Source organism: Sinocyclocheilus grahami, unplaced genomic scaffold (assembly GCF_001515645.1).
Source record: "Sinocyclocheilus grahami isolate Dianchi unplaced genomic scaffold, SAMN03320097.WGS_v1.1 scaffold83.1, whole genome shotgun sequence".
NCBI classification, from domain to species: domain Eukaryota; kingdom Metazoa; phylum Chordata; class Actinopteri; order Cypriniformes; family Cyprinidae; genus Sinocyclocheilus; species Sinocyclocheilus grahami.
Window position 1 is genome coordinate 969,560 of NW_015505262.1, and position 14,530 is coordinate 984,089.

The following is a 14,530-nucleotide window of genomic DNA, read 5'->3' on the forward strand; positions in this document are numbered from 1 at the left end:
TGCTGTAGAGCTGCTGCTCGGTGCTCAGGCCGTGAATGAGGAAGTTCAGCAGAGACAGTGCTGCTGTGGTGAGAACCCTGATCCAAAGTGTCATTTTAAGACGGAACCAACCTTCAACCATGGCTCAGTAAGTACACATTTCGCTTTTAAATTGCTTGGTAATGTGATATTGAATTTCTACAACACCTTTGACTGTTTTGTATTTGAATGAAATATAATATAGTGTGAGTTCTTGCGCATTATCAGCATTACTTTTATCTATACTGATCTATCTACTTACTATCCAAGCACTTTTTCTGTTCAAACACAGATTGTGTCGAAATCCCTTCTATGTCATCCAGTCAGATTGACATTTGTCATAATCACTGATTTCAATAAATTTGCTCTCTATAATCAAATATTATGTATGTTGTTTCTCCTAATCTCCATGTTCTTGTTTTCACAGAGCAGATATTGCTCTCATTGGTCTGGCTGTGATGGGTCAGAATCTGATCCTGAACATGAATGACCATGGATTTGTGGTAAGTCACTTCTGCAGTTGCATTTCTTCATTTTCTTGCATATCCTGTTCTGATGGTTCACATCAGGTGTAAGATGTTACAACTGTTGTCATTCTTCAGGTGTGTGCGTTCAACAGGACAGTGTCCAAGGTCCATGACTTTTTAAACAATGAAGCCAAAGGCACTAAGGTGATCGGGGCCGAGTCCCTTGAAGACATGGTGTCTAAACTCAAAAAACCCCGTCGCATCCTCCTCCTCGTCAAAGCAGGACAAGCTGTCGATGACTTCATTGATAAACTGGTAAACGTCACCATGAATCGACGGTCCTAGTTTGCCTGGTCACCATGCCAAAGTGATCAAGTAACCCACTTTTTTCCATATATATTGTAGGTTCCTCTTCTTGAACCTGGAGACATTATCATTGATGGTGGAAATTCAGAGTACAGAGATACAACAGTGAGTTTGACAATCCAAACTTTTGGTCATCTGAGGTGATAACAGTATTTGATCTAAATGTTCATGCTCATCACAAACAGAGACGTTGTAAGAGCCTGAAGGAGAAAAACCTTCTGTTTGTGGGTAGTGGAGTGAGTGGAGGAGAAGATGGGGCTCGTTATGGACCCTCACTGATGCCTGGAGGACATAAGGATGCTTGGTGGGGACTTGAAGAAGTCCACCTAAAAATAATAATAATATCTACACAGACATATGCATATGTATGTGCATTGGTTGACATTTATGGAATCTAATTTTTATTTTATTTCTTCAGGCCACACATAAAAGATATTTTTCAGAGCATTGCTGCCAAGGTGGGCACAGGAGAGCCATGCTGCGACTGGGTGAGTATTAGTTATTAATAGATGTTATTAATAGTGTATGCATTTATATAGACTGTGAATGCACTTCTCAATTCTTTGTATATTTGTCTAGGTTGGAGATGAAGGAGCAGGACATTTTGTTAAGATGGTCCATAACGGTATTGAATACGGTGACATGCAGCTGATCTGTGAGGCCTATCATCTGATGAAGGATGTGCTGTGTATGGACCATGATGAAATGGCTCAGGTTAGACATCAACTCACGTCTTTAATTACTGTCGTTTTGTAATGTAGATGAACGGTCAATGATGTTGTAATTCTTCAAATCCCCTCTGTATTGTCTCTTTTCTGTTTCCTCCTTCCTTGTTTTGTTTGTATTTTGAAATACACCTCACCCTGTTCCTTCTGAAGGACTGTTTGGGTCTGCTTCCTCTTAAGACTAAATTTCTTTGTCTGGTTTGCCTATCAGGCCTTCGATCAGTGGAATAAGACCGAGCTTGACTCTTTCCTCATTGAGATCACTGCCAATATCCTGAAATTCAAGGATGCAGACGGCACTCACCTGCTGCCCAAAATCAGAGACAGCGCCGGGCAGAAAGGCACAGGGAAATGGACGGCCATCTCCGCTTTGGAATACGGCACACCTGTTACATTGATAGGTAAGATACAATCTGGCATCATTTCCCAGGTATGGGTGTGTTTCTCTGTTATCGTAGATATATAGGGAGAAAGTCACGGCCTTAGAAGAGCATGTTGAATGAAGCATCTCCATAAGCAGCTTTGCTGTTCACCTCTTCAGCTGATGTGACATAAGTCGGATTTTCTGTTCTGGCTTTTGGTGCAGGGCTCAACAATAAGGATGGCCCGCTGTCCCGGGCCTATTGTGAAAGTTTTGGGCCAGTGATTAATTGCCATTTAAAAATGTATCATTACTTAATCATGCACATTTATTTTTTGCCTTTCAAACTTAAATATTTGGTTATGTGATGTATTCTACATTGTTGTTGCAAATTCCCATCAGAATAATGTTATCTAGCAGGCTAATGTAGATGAGGCATTGTTGAATAAGCAAGAACAATTTGTGATAATCAAGTCACATTTATTTATTACTTATTTATTTGCACTTTTCACAGTGCACATTGTTTCAAAACAGCTTTATATAAAGGTGAGCAAGTTAAGATCACCATTTATGTTGAAAATGACAAATCGGCACTGTTTTGTATTGTGTTATCATTTTCCAAAGTGTATTTCTAAATTTGCACAAAAAAAAACATTATAATAATAATATAAACAAAAAATGGCAAAGGAAATTTAAAATTTAATGAAAAATAAAAAAGATTTCTATAAATGAGATTTAAATGAGAAATATTTGGCCTGGTCCAGCAGGAAAAAAAATCTTATTGAGATCTGTGATCGACTGAGGTTTTGAACTTTGTGACTACAGATGTTACTATAGGATCACTCAAATCACAAATACCAGTTACACAATAATTGATGCATATGTTTTTATAAAGCTGTTTTGAAACTATATGTATTATGAAAAGTGCTATGTAAATACATTTGACCTGACTTGATGTGTAGTTGTTAGATCAGGACATGGGCTTGTATATTTAGTGTCAGTTAAATGGACAAAAGGCTGTTTTGTGCTGCACTGAAGCGTGAGAGAGCAGCTATGATTTGTATGGTTGTAGAGGAGGGTTTTCTTCTTTCAATAGGCTGAATTCCAGTGCTGAGTTCACCAGGACTGGCTGGTTTCCACTTGATTTTTTTTCCCTTCCTCCACTCGCCTCTTCCCACACTTGTAGGCCTTGGGTTGGGTAATAATATAATACGTCTTTAATTACTGTCGTTTTGTAATGTAGATGAACGGTCAATGATGTTGTAATTCTTCAAATCCCCTCTGTATTGTCTCTTTTCTGTTTCCTCCTTCCTTGTTTTGTTTGTATTTTGAAATACACCTCACCCTGTTCCTTCTGAAGGACTGTTTGGGTCTGCTTCCTCTTAAGACTAAATTTCTTTGTCTGGTTTGCCTATCAGGCCTTCGATCAGTGGAATAAGACCGAGCTTGACTCTTTCCTCATTGAGATCACTGCCAATATCCTGAAATTCAAGGATGCAGACGGCACTCACCTGCTGCCCAAAATCAGAGACAGCGCCGGGCAGAAAGGCACAGGGAAATGGACGGCCATCTCCGCTTTGGAATACGGCACACCTGTTACATTGATAGGTAAGATACAATCTGGCATCATTTCCCAGGTATGGGTGTGTTTCTCTGTTATCGTAGATATATAGGGAGAAAGTCACGGCCTTAGAAGAGCATGTTGAATGAAGCGTCTCCATAAGCAGCTTTGCTGTTCACCTCTTCAGCTGATGTGACATAAGTCGGATTTTCTGTTCTGGCTTTTGGTGCAGGGCTCAACAATAAGGATGGCCCGCTGTCCCGGGCCTATTGTGAAAGTTTTGGGCCAGTGATTAATTGCCATTTAAAAATGTACCATTACTTAATCATGCACATTTATTTTTTGCCTTTCAAACTTAAATATTTGGTTATGTGATGTATTCTACATTGTTGTTGCAAATTCCCATCAGAATAATGTTATCTAGCAGGCTAATGTAGATGAGGCATTGTTGAATAAGCAAGAACAATTTGTGATAATCAAGTCACATTTATTTATTACTTATTAATGTCATATTTCACCTCAAAATCAAAAAGTAAAAATAAAAAGAATTTGCATAATAAAAAATTTATACATTTTAAGGACCAATAGAATTTTTAACATTCACATTACTGTGAAACATTAATGGGGAAAAAATCTTCCTGGATTTAAAAAAAATGACTATCAGTCTAAAAAAAACATTTGCACTACATTATTGGGAATTTGGGGGAAAATGTGCTTAATTTCATGAAAATAATGTCACAATACACAACAATTTCTAAAACGTAATTGTTTTTAACTAAATATTTTTCTTTTGATTAAAAACTGCAATTTGGTAACTCAGACTTGTTTTTTTTATTTTAGATGTAATTGTATTTTAATAATAATAAAATAAAACATGTCTAAGTCACCAGATTGCATTAATAATAATTAATTTATTTATAAAAATGAGAATGTATTTTTTTATTTATTTTGATACATATTATTGATTGACACAGTAATAAAGAGAGCGCAGAGATTAATTTAGCAGACATCCAAAGTGATTTTTGCTTATTGTACAATCTTTCTAGTTTGTTAATATGATCAGGTTGTTGTGTGTGTGGGGACTGTCTGTCATGCTTCGACTATCTAATGTTTTGATGTTTCCTCATGTGGTCTCTCTGACATGGTCTGACAGTGATTATAATCTTATTATGCGACCAGAGATGCAGACTGTAACTGGAGATGACTGTGTGTGTTGTGTGTGGTGTCTTTCACTCACAGGGGAAGCTGTCTTTGCCAGATGTCTCTCCTCTCTAAAGGATGAGAGGGTTCAGGCCAGTAAGAGCCTCACCGGCCCCCAGGGTGTCATATTTGGTTATGTGATGTATTCTACATTGTTGTTGCAAATTCCCATCAGAATAATGTTATCTAGCAGGCTAATGTAGATGAGGCATTGTTGAATAAGCAAGAACAATTTGTGATAATCAAGTCACATTTATTTATTACTTATTTATTTGCACTTTTCACAGTGCACATTGTTTCAAAACAGCTTTATATAAAGGTGAGCAAGTTAAGATCACCATTTATGTTGAAAATGACAAATTGGCACTGTTTTGTATTGTGTTATCATTTTCCAAAGTGTATTTCTAAATTTGCAAAAAAAAAAAAAATTATAATAATAATATAAACAAAAAATGGCAAAGGAAATTTAAAATTTAATGAAAAATAAAAAAGATTTCTATAAATGAGATTTAAATGAGAAATATTTGGCCTGGTCCAGCAGGAAAAAAAATCTTATTGAGATCTGTGTTTGCATAATAAAAAATGTATACATTTTAAGGACCAATAGAATTTTTAACATTCACATTACTGTGAAACATTAATGGGGGAAAAAATCTTCCTGGATTTAAAAAAAATGACTATCAGTCTAAAAAAAACATGTGCACTACATTATTGGGAATTTGGGGGAAAATGTGCTTAATTTCATGAAAATAATGTCACAATACACAACAATTTCTAAAACGTAATTGTTTTTAACTAAATATTTTTCTTTTGATTAAAAACTGCAATTTGGTAACTCAGACTTGTCACCATTTATGTTGAAAATGACAAATCGGCACTGTTTTGTATTGTGTTATCATTTTCCAAAGTGTATTTCTAAATTTGCACAAAAAAAAACATTATAATAATAATATAAACAAAAAATGGCAAAGGAAATTTAAAATTTAATGAAAAATAAAAAAGATTTCTATAAATGAGATTTAAATGAGAAATATTTGGCCTGGTCCAGCAGGAAAAAAAATCTTATTGAGATCTGTGATCGACTGAGGTTAATATGGATCAGTTATATCCATGCATAGGTTTTCTGTATTCATGTTCATGTTTGAAGGTGCATCAGATAATGTTAAGCATTTAATGGAGTTTATTAATAATGGGTTGTTTTTAACTTGATGAATATTTATTGTTATTTCTTTTTCAGGCTTTGTACGCCTCAAAGATCATTTCATATGCTCAAGGCTTCATGCTGCTCCGACAGGCTGCAGTAGAGTTCGGCTGGTCTCTTAACTATGGTGCTATTGCCCTGATGTGGAGAGGAGGCTGCATTATTCGCAGGTAAGCAAGCTTTGCTCACAGTGATTTACAAAAATATTACATACAATTATATGCTATATTCAGATTGCTTATCGGTTAAATGCTCAAGAATGAAATCATATGAAACTTCATCTTTTCTCCACCCAGTGAATGTTGCAAAAAAAAAAAAATTATAATAATAATATAAACAAAAAATGGCAAAGGAAATTTAAAATTTAATGAAAAATAAAAAAGATTTCTATAAATGAGATTTAAATGAGAAATATTTGGCCTGGTCCAGCAGGAAAAAAAATCTTATTGAGATCTGTGATCGACTGAGGTTTTGAACTTTGTGACTACAGATGTTACTATAGGATCACTCAAATCACAAATACCAGTTACACAATAATTGATGCATATGTTTTTATAAAGCTGTTTTGAAACTATATGTATTATGAAAAGTGCTATGTAAATACATTTGACCTGACTTGATGTGTAGTTGTTAGATCAGGACATGGGCTTGTATATTTAGTGTCAGTTAAATGGACAAAAGGCTGTTTTGTGCTGCACTGAAGCGTGAGAGAGCAGCTATGATTTGTATGGTTGTAGAGGAGGGTTTTCTTCTTTCAATAGGCTGAATTCCAGTGCTGAGTTCACCATGACTGGCTGGTTTCCACTTGATTTTTTTTCCCTTCCTCCACTCGCCTCTTCCCACACTTGTAGGCCTTGGGTTGGGTAAAAATATAATACAAAGTCATGCTGAGTTCAGGGTTTTGCTTCCAGCCGCTCATGTTTGTAGATGTAGTAAGATCTGCTCTCACAATAGTCTGGCTGATTACTCGGTACATTGAAGAGAGCTACTTTACCAGTGTCAACAGAGCCAGGGTCTGGTACCAGAAGTGAATTATACATTGTGACTGAAGGCACGGTGAATAGAGGCCTATAATATTAGAACTGCTCTATAGAAGTCATAGACGAATCTGACAAAGAAATGTCATATTTCACCTCAAAATCAAAAAGTAAAAATAAAAAGAGTTTGCATAATAAAAAATTTATACATTTTAAGGACCAATAGAATTTTTAACATTCACATTACTGTGAAACATTAATGGGGAAAAAATCTTCCTGGATTTAAAAAAAATGACTATCAGTCTAAAAAAAACATTTGCACTACATTATTGGGAATTTGGGGGAAAATGTGCTTAATTTCATGAAAATAATGTCACAATACACAACAATTTCTAAAACGTAATTGTTTTTAACTAAATATTTTTCTTTTGATTAAAAACTGCAATTTGGTAACTCAGACTTGTTTTTTTTATTTTAGATGTAATTGTATTTTAATAATAATAAAATAAAACATGTCTAAGTCACCAGATTGCATTAATAATAATTTATTTATTTATAAAAATGAGAATGTATTTTTTTATTTATTTTGATACATATTATTGATTGACACAGTAATAAAGAGAGCGCAGAGATTCATTTAGCAGACATCCAAAGTGATTTTCGCTTATTGTACAATCTTTCTAGTTTGTTAATATGATCAGGTTGTTGTGTGTGTGGGGACTATCTGTCATGCTTCGACTATCTAATGTTTTGATGTTTCCTCATGTGGTCTCTCTGACATGGTCTGACAGTGATTATAATCTTATTATGCGGCCAGAGATGCAGACTGTAACTGGAGATGACTGTGTGTGTTGTGTGTGGTGTCTTTCACTCACAGGGGAAGCTGTCTTCGCCAGATGTCTCTCCTCTCTAAAGGATGAGAGGGTTCAGGCCAGTAAGAGCCTCACCGGCCCCCAGGGTGTCAAGTTCACCGGAAACAAGGCACAGTTTCTTGAAGATATTAGAAAGGTGGGATGGGACTTAAAATATGGATCAGTTATATCCATGCATAAGTTTTCTGTATTCATGTTCATGTTTGAAGGTGCATCAGATAATGTTAAGCATTTAATGGAGTTTATTAATAATGGATTGTTTTTAACTTGATGAATATTTATTGTTATTTCTTTTTCAGGCTTTGTACGCCTCAAAGATCATTTCATATGCTCAAGGCTTCATGCTGCTCCGACAGGCTGCAGTAGAGTTCGGCTGGTCTCTTAACTATGGTGCTATTGCCCTGATGTGGAGAGGAGGCTGCATTATTCGCAGGTAAGCAAGCTTTGCTCACAGTGATTTACAAAAATATTACATACAATTATATGCTATATTCAGATTGCTTATCGGTTAAATGCTCAAGAATGAAATCATATGAAACTTCATCTTTTCTCCACCCAGTGAATGTTGCAATTCTGTAAACACTAGGAAGTGGAGATAATGTTTCATGTAAAGATCCCACACGCACAGAAATGAGGAAACTGTTTGATTTTACAATCTCATAACTGTAGATTGGCTATGAATAAAGGTCATGAATCTTTCATTCGCAGTGTTTTCTTGGGAAAGATCAAGGAAGCGTTTGACCGGAACTCTGAGCTGCAGAGTTTGCTGCTGGATAACTTCTTCAGCAAAGCTGTACAGGATTGTCAGGTACAGGAAGTGAGCCAAGAGTGGCCACAAATTGCTCTGTTTCCTGTAATAGTGACACTAAATACACCAGAGAGAAATCAGCGGCACTAATGGCAGCCTAATGTTTACATGCATTTATATAAAAGTATATGTACAGTGCCTCTTAAAAGTAATGTTTACTTAATGCCTTGGGGAAGTCGTAGGTCGTACGTTAGAAGTCGTAGGTTAAAGAGTCGGACTCGTAACCCAGAGGTTGCGGGTTCGAGTCTCGTACCGGCAGGGATTGTAGGTGGGGGGAGTGAATGTACAGCGCTCTCTCCCACCTTCAATACCACGACTGAGGTGCCCTTGAGCAAGGCACCGAACCCCCAACTGCTCCCCGGGCGCAGCAAAAAATGGCTGCCCACTGCTCCGGGTGTGTTTTCACGGTGTGTGTGTGTTCACTGCTGGGTCACCATACTTGGCCACATGTCACATGACACGTCAAATATATACACAATATACACAGTCCAAACTGATATGACACCTTCTGCTCCACCTGGACTATGATGAAATATTTAAATAATTTTACATAGTATAACCATAGTACATAGTATATATTTATTTCAATACTGCATGCAGTTACTATAGCAAAACCATACACGGTACAGACTATTTTGTGTGTGTTTCTCCAGGATTCTGAAAAAGTTTGGAATTCATCAGTAAACTTATACTGTTACAAGTAGCATTTATGGATAGCATATCCTGTATTCAGTGACTATTTCATATTATTTTATGAAATGAATTTAAATTATTTAAGATCTATGCAGTCAATGAAAGTGTATCAATGCTTTTCTCCACCCAGTGAATGTTGCAATTCTGTAAACACTAGGAAGTGGAGATAATGTTTCATGTAAAGATCCCACACGCACAGAAATGAGGAAACTGTTTGATTTTACAATCTCATAACTGTAGATTGGCTATGAATAAAGGTCATGAATCTTTAATTCGCAGTGTTTTCTTGGGAAAGATCAAGGAAGCGTTTGACCAGAACTCTGAGCTGCAGAGTTTGCTGCTGGATAACTTCTTCAGCAAAGCTGTACAGGATTGTCAGGTACAGGAAGTGAGCCAAGAGTGGCCACAAATTGCTCTGTTTCCTGTAATAGTGACACTACATACACCAGAGAGAAATCAGCGGCACTAATGGCAGCCTAATGTTTACATGCATTTATATAAAAGTATATGTACAGTGCCTCTTAAAAGTAATGTTTACTTAGTGCCTTGGGGAAGTCATAGCCTAATGGTTAAAGAGTCGGACTCGTAACCCAGAGGTTGCGGGTTCGAGTATCGTACCGGCAGGGATTGTAGGTGGGGGGAGTGAATGTACAGAGCTCTCTTCCACCTTCAATACCACGACTGAGGTGCCCTTGAGCAAGGCACCGAACCCCCAACTGCTCCCCGGGCGCAGCAAAAAATGGCTGCCCACTGCTCCGGGTGTGTTTTCACGGTGTGTGTGTGTGTTCACTGCTGGGTCACCATACTTGGCCACATGTCACGTCAAATATATACACCATATACACAGTCCAAACTGATATGTCACCTTCTGCTCCACCTGGACTATGATGAAATATTTAAATAATTTTACATAGTATAACCATAGTACATAGTATATATTTATTTCAATACTGCATGCAGTTACTATAGCAAAACCTTACACGGTACAGACTATTTTGTGTGTGTTTCTCCAGGATTCTGAAAAAGTTTGGAATTCATCAGTAAACTTATACTGTTACAAGTAGCATTTATGGATAGCATATCCTGTATTCAGTGACGATTTCATATTATTTTATGAAATGAATTTAAATTATTTAAGATCTATGCAGTCAATGAAAGTGTATCAAATGTAATCATGTAGTTTAGCACTGAAGATTTCATAAAATGCTGTGCATTGGTAGTAATTGGTTTGTATGAGCTACAGTATTTAGCTACAATATTCCAGCAATTATTTGGCAACATAATAGCATGCATAGTCAGAATGTAACATAAATAAATGTTATCAGTCGGATTTTAAAGTCATTTATCAGTTGTTAAAGCTGCAGTCCGTAACTTTTGGCACTCTAGCGGTAAATAAACAGAACTGGCTGCGTTTTGTGGAAGAACATTGTAGCCGGAGCTACTTCTCTCTGTTTATGTCTATGGCGAATCACGCAGGTACAGGGCTACTCCGCAGCGGTACCTACCCGAACCAGTCTAAAATAATCTGCATATAAACACTTATTATAGGTGTACCGTAGTGATTCAGGACAAGCCAAAAACACGGTTTGGAAAATGGATTCATGGTGTATTCGATTATTATATAAATTTTGAACACAAAAAAATTACAGACTGCAGCTTTAAAAATATTCTCTGAAAATCCACTGAGAAGTTTGGAAATGCATGTCATTTTGAAATGGAAATTATGTAGCAACAGCGGTTTACTTTAAAAACTGATCTAAAGGTTTGTTGGTAATAATGGGGAAAATATATGTAGAATGGGTTTTATTTAGCAGTACGTTGGTTGTGTTTTGCAGGACTCATGGCGTGGGGTAGTAAGTACAGGTGTGCAGCAGGGGATCCCCATGCCGTGCTTCACCACCGCCCTGTCCTTCTATGATGGCTACAGGCACGAGATGCTCCCAGCAAACCTGCTGCAGGTAAAACTCCCTACAACTCACAAACCCTCTCTCTCTCTCTCTAACTAACCATGTGGGATATCACAGGGATGACTTCTGGACACTTATGGTTCTAGGCATTTGAATCTCTTAGTATTCATATGGTAGAGATTTTATTTTATTTTATTATTTATTTAAAATAAATTAGAATAAAGAATTGAATTACTTTTTGTCTTTTTGGTTAGAATAAGAATTAGTACTCTTGCTTCAGACTCTTTATGAGTCTCTCCTTTTTATTTTAATACTCAAGAAGTTGTTCTCTCTTTGTATTTATCACTGGCTGAGCTAATATCACCTCTTAACATCGTCACTCTTCAGGCACAGAGGGACTATTTTGGTGCCCACACATATGAGCTGCTATCAAACCCTGGAAAGTTCAATCACACTAACTGGACAGGCCACGGAGGAAAAGTGTCGTCATCATCCTATAATGCCTAAAATCAAGAGTGTTATTAGGTTAAACAGCAAAGAACATCATCTCCTCTCGATGAAGGACCAGAGCAGCTGAGCACATTCCTCCCGAAGAGCTGAACTTCAGGCCACAGTAGAGCTCTTACTGAAGAGTGTTCAAATGCATATTTCTATTTATACTAAATCACTATTTGTAAGCTCTGTTCTTTAGTTTTAAGGTCCACTGTTGCAAACACCGCATTTCTTAGTAAGACTGTTGTTTCTGAGATTCTTCTTGGTGTAGACTGGTCATGCTTTGCCCCCAGAGTTCACAGTGTTAACCCTGGATTATGGGTAACTATTGCACTGCTTTAGGCTAAATAAAGATTTCAATCCCTTTTTAATTAGCTTTTGTCTTCTTCTCTCACATGCTGTCTACGGCAAACAGGATTTACTCCTGCTTATTTTTAACAGTAAATGCTAGATGTATAACTTGTTTATTTGTATGTACTTCTACTTTGTCACCAGGAGAGGGCAGAAATGACTTTTTAGAGCAATGAGCTTGTTTACACTAGTAATGGGTTCAGCTGAGTGATTCTTCTTTCAGGATGAAACGATAACAACCCACATGTAATATAAAAGACCTACAGTGTCTTTGCCTGCTAACAGTTGAAATGAAATTTTTATGAGTAATAGGTAAATATCTTGAAACTATCCAGAGGAGCGTTACATTTGAGATTTTTTAACATTAAAAGACACTTGAGTAATATGCTCAAATAAACATCCCAGTAAAGTAACCACAGTTATTATAGTTTTACATTTTAATTTAGTTTTTATTTCTATTTTATTGAGAATATTTAGTTTTTATTTTAGTTTTAGGGCTGACAAAGTTGCATTTAAAAACTTTTACCAGTTTCTCAGCACCGTCTGGTGTTATTGCTGTTCATGTTTACTGCAGGTTTCGAGTTTGATAAGATTTGTCATGTATCTACAACAAACATTTGTGTCCATTTTTACTTTATTTTAGTTAGTTTTGGAGTCATGAAAATGAATTATAGTTTAGTTTCAGTAGGTCCCAGTTACGTTAAATTGTGTATATATATATATATATATATATATATATATATATATAAATTAATTTCATTTTCCTTAACACAAATATAGAAAATAAATTTTTACTATGATGCTTTCTGATATGTAAGGCACATTTAGTGTTGAACCAAACATAAAGCAAGGGGAAAATGGCTGTAAAAATAGGATTTCCTCCTGGTTAAGACACACTGCACCAATATCCTTAATTCACCTCCAACCTGTTTAAAGATCAAAGCGCTGAAGAGAGCAGCAGGTGCCTCTCATATACTGTATGTGTGACCAAAGACGTCACTTCCTTGTGAAGATTTTCAAAAGGTCCTGCCACAGAGCGAGAGCTTGTAATAAAGCTCTACCCTACAGAGTAGCCTTAAAATGCAACAAGAACTCCAGAGATGAGTGTTAATCTGTACCGTATTGTTCTACTAAATACATTTTAGGTAGAATATGTTGTTTATGCTATTTACTATGAAGCAACTGTTTGAAATGGTGAGTTTAAGTATGCCCATGGCCTGATTACTCAGGAAAAGAACATCTCAGTGATTAAAAGACACTTCAAACAGAGGACACACTAGAACTAGGCAGTTTAGAATAGTATTGTAAAGGAGTCGTAGGCGAACTGTGCCGAGTCATCATGGTGAACAAGGCAATTCAGCGCATGGAGAGCAGGACAGGAAGTGGACACCCTATTTTGAGCTGTCTGCTGATTAATTATGCATCGGCTGGGGAGGAGTCTGGCTACAGATGAAGTCTGACACAAACACGAGATGCTGCAGTTTGAACCGACAAATACCAAAGAACAACACTTCCTTTAAAAGCCAAAGTATGTATATGATAAAGCATGTTTCGTCTTAATGCATGATTACGGTTGTGTTAAGGTGACCTAGGTGGGTGCCTTTTAGAGCATGTGGGGGATTGTTTTTTGCGGAAATAATATCAGTTCCATACAGGAATTATGAAATGAATTACTGTACATTTGTTCAGGATGTTTTTAAGTTTACAAGTACCCTTATGAAAATTGTTCATGAATGGATGTCCTCACAATAAGATAAAATAGTTCCAAAAATGTGAACAATAACCCTAGATATTACTAAATAAGGTCATTTTCTAATGGCTTTCTTCCCCTGTACTGTGTCGGTATCTTTTGTGAAGGTACCTCTCTCAAACATGATGATGGGAGTTAGATGGGACAATCGAGCAGCGGTTGAGAGAAGCATGTTCATTATGCGGGTGATGCTGAGCCTGTTTCCTCTGGTTCTTGTGGTCTGGAATGGTGAGGCGTCACCTGTACAAGACAAACAATCACACACCAATGAGGTGAATCTCTTATTTAAAGTGTTTTAATGGGGGAAAACGTGCATGGGCTCATATTTGTTAGTATTTCCTAAGATCTTTGTCAGTGGCTAAGAATAACTGGACTGCAGTGTTGTAATACTGTTAATGCTGTAAAGATCTATAGCAGTGATCTAATACTCAAGCCCAAAGATATGTCTCATCTTCTAGATACTGACCACAGACCAGAAGGACTTGAAGAAGATGATGACGGATAAGGCTGAGCTGAACCTCACTAGTAAAGAACTAGCTGACCCTGATTTTCTGGGAGAGAAGTCTGTTTTTGAACCAACCCCTCGAGATAAATCTCCTTGCAGGCTCTTCTTCTGGAAGACCTTCTCCTCGTGTTAAAACTAGAAAACAGAACAGAGAGATGAGTCTGTTGAAATCTACAGTCCTGCCTTTGCAGTTTAACGCATTGTATTAAAATCAATGTGTATGTCTTGGCTTCTGCTGTTCTTTTATTGTATTTTATGTCAAAGGACTTTGAAACT

At 36.8% G+C, this 14,530-nt stretch overlaps 2 protein-coding genes across 2 annotated transcripts; both read left to right on the forward strand.

Annotated features, from left to right (window-relative positions):
• On the forward strand, window positions 1-12,019 carry LOC107586524 (6-phosphogluconate dehydrogenase, decarboxylating-like). The gene is made up of 13 exons (XM_016273931.1): window positions 1-127; window positions 446-521; window positions 621-800; window positions 891-956; window positions 1,037-1,155; window positions 1,270-1,339; window positions 1,431-1,565; window positions 1,788-1,977; window positions 7,754-7,884; window positions 8,048-8,181; window positions 8,457-8,556; window positions 11,085-11,207; window positions 11,544-12,019. Exons 1-13 carry the CDS (start codon window positions 36-38, stop codon window positions 11,661-11,663), a joined length of 1,536 nt encoding a protein of 511 aa, XP_016129417.1. The 5' UTR covers window positions 1-35; the 3' UTR covers window positions 11,664-12,019.
• Window positions 12,020-13,462: 1,443 nt separating this feature from the next.
• On the forward strand, window positions 13,463-14,486 carry LOC107586523 (somatostatin-2-like). The gene is made up of 3 exons (XM_016273930.1): window positions 13,463-13,527; window positions 13,857-14,021; window positions 14,208-14,486. Exons 2-3 carry the CDS (start codon window positions 13,872-13,874, stop codon window positions 14,385-14,387), a joined length of 330 nt encoding a protein of 109 aa, XP_016129416.1. The 5' UTR covers window positions 13,463-13,527; window positions 13,857-13,871; the 3' UTR covers window positions 14,388-14,486.
• Window positions 14,487-14,530: the final 44 nt, after the last annotated feature.

Excerpts from the sequence above, each read along its gene's own strand:
- LOC107586523 (XM_016273930.1), top strand. The coding sequence starts at position 13,872 with ATGATGATGGGAGTTAGATGGGACAATCGAGCAGCGGTTGAGAGAAGC. Across the intron at positions 14,022-14,207 it reads AACAATCACACACCAATGAG|ATACTGACCACAGACCAGAA; the intron begins GTGAATCTCTTA and ends CTCATCTTCTAG.
- LOC107586524 (XM_016273931.1), top strand. The coding sequence starts at position 36 with ATGAGGAAGTTCAGCAGAGACAGTGCTGCTGTGGTGAGAACCCTGATC. Across the intron at positions 522-620 it reads TGAATGACCATGGATTTGTG|GTGTGTGCGTTCAACAGGAC; the intron begins GTAAGTCACTTC and ends GTCATTCTTCAG. Across the intron at positions 1,978-7,753 it reads CACACCTGTTACATTGATAG|GGGAAGCTGTCTTCGCCAGA; the intron begins GTAAGATACAAT and ends TTTCACTCACAG.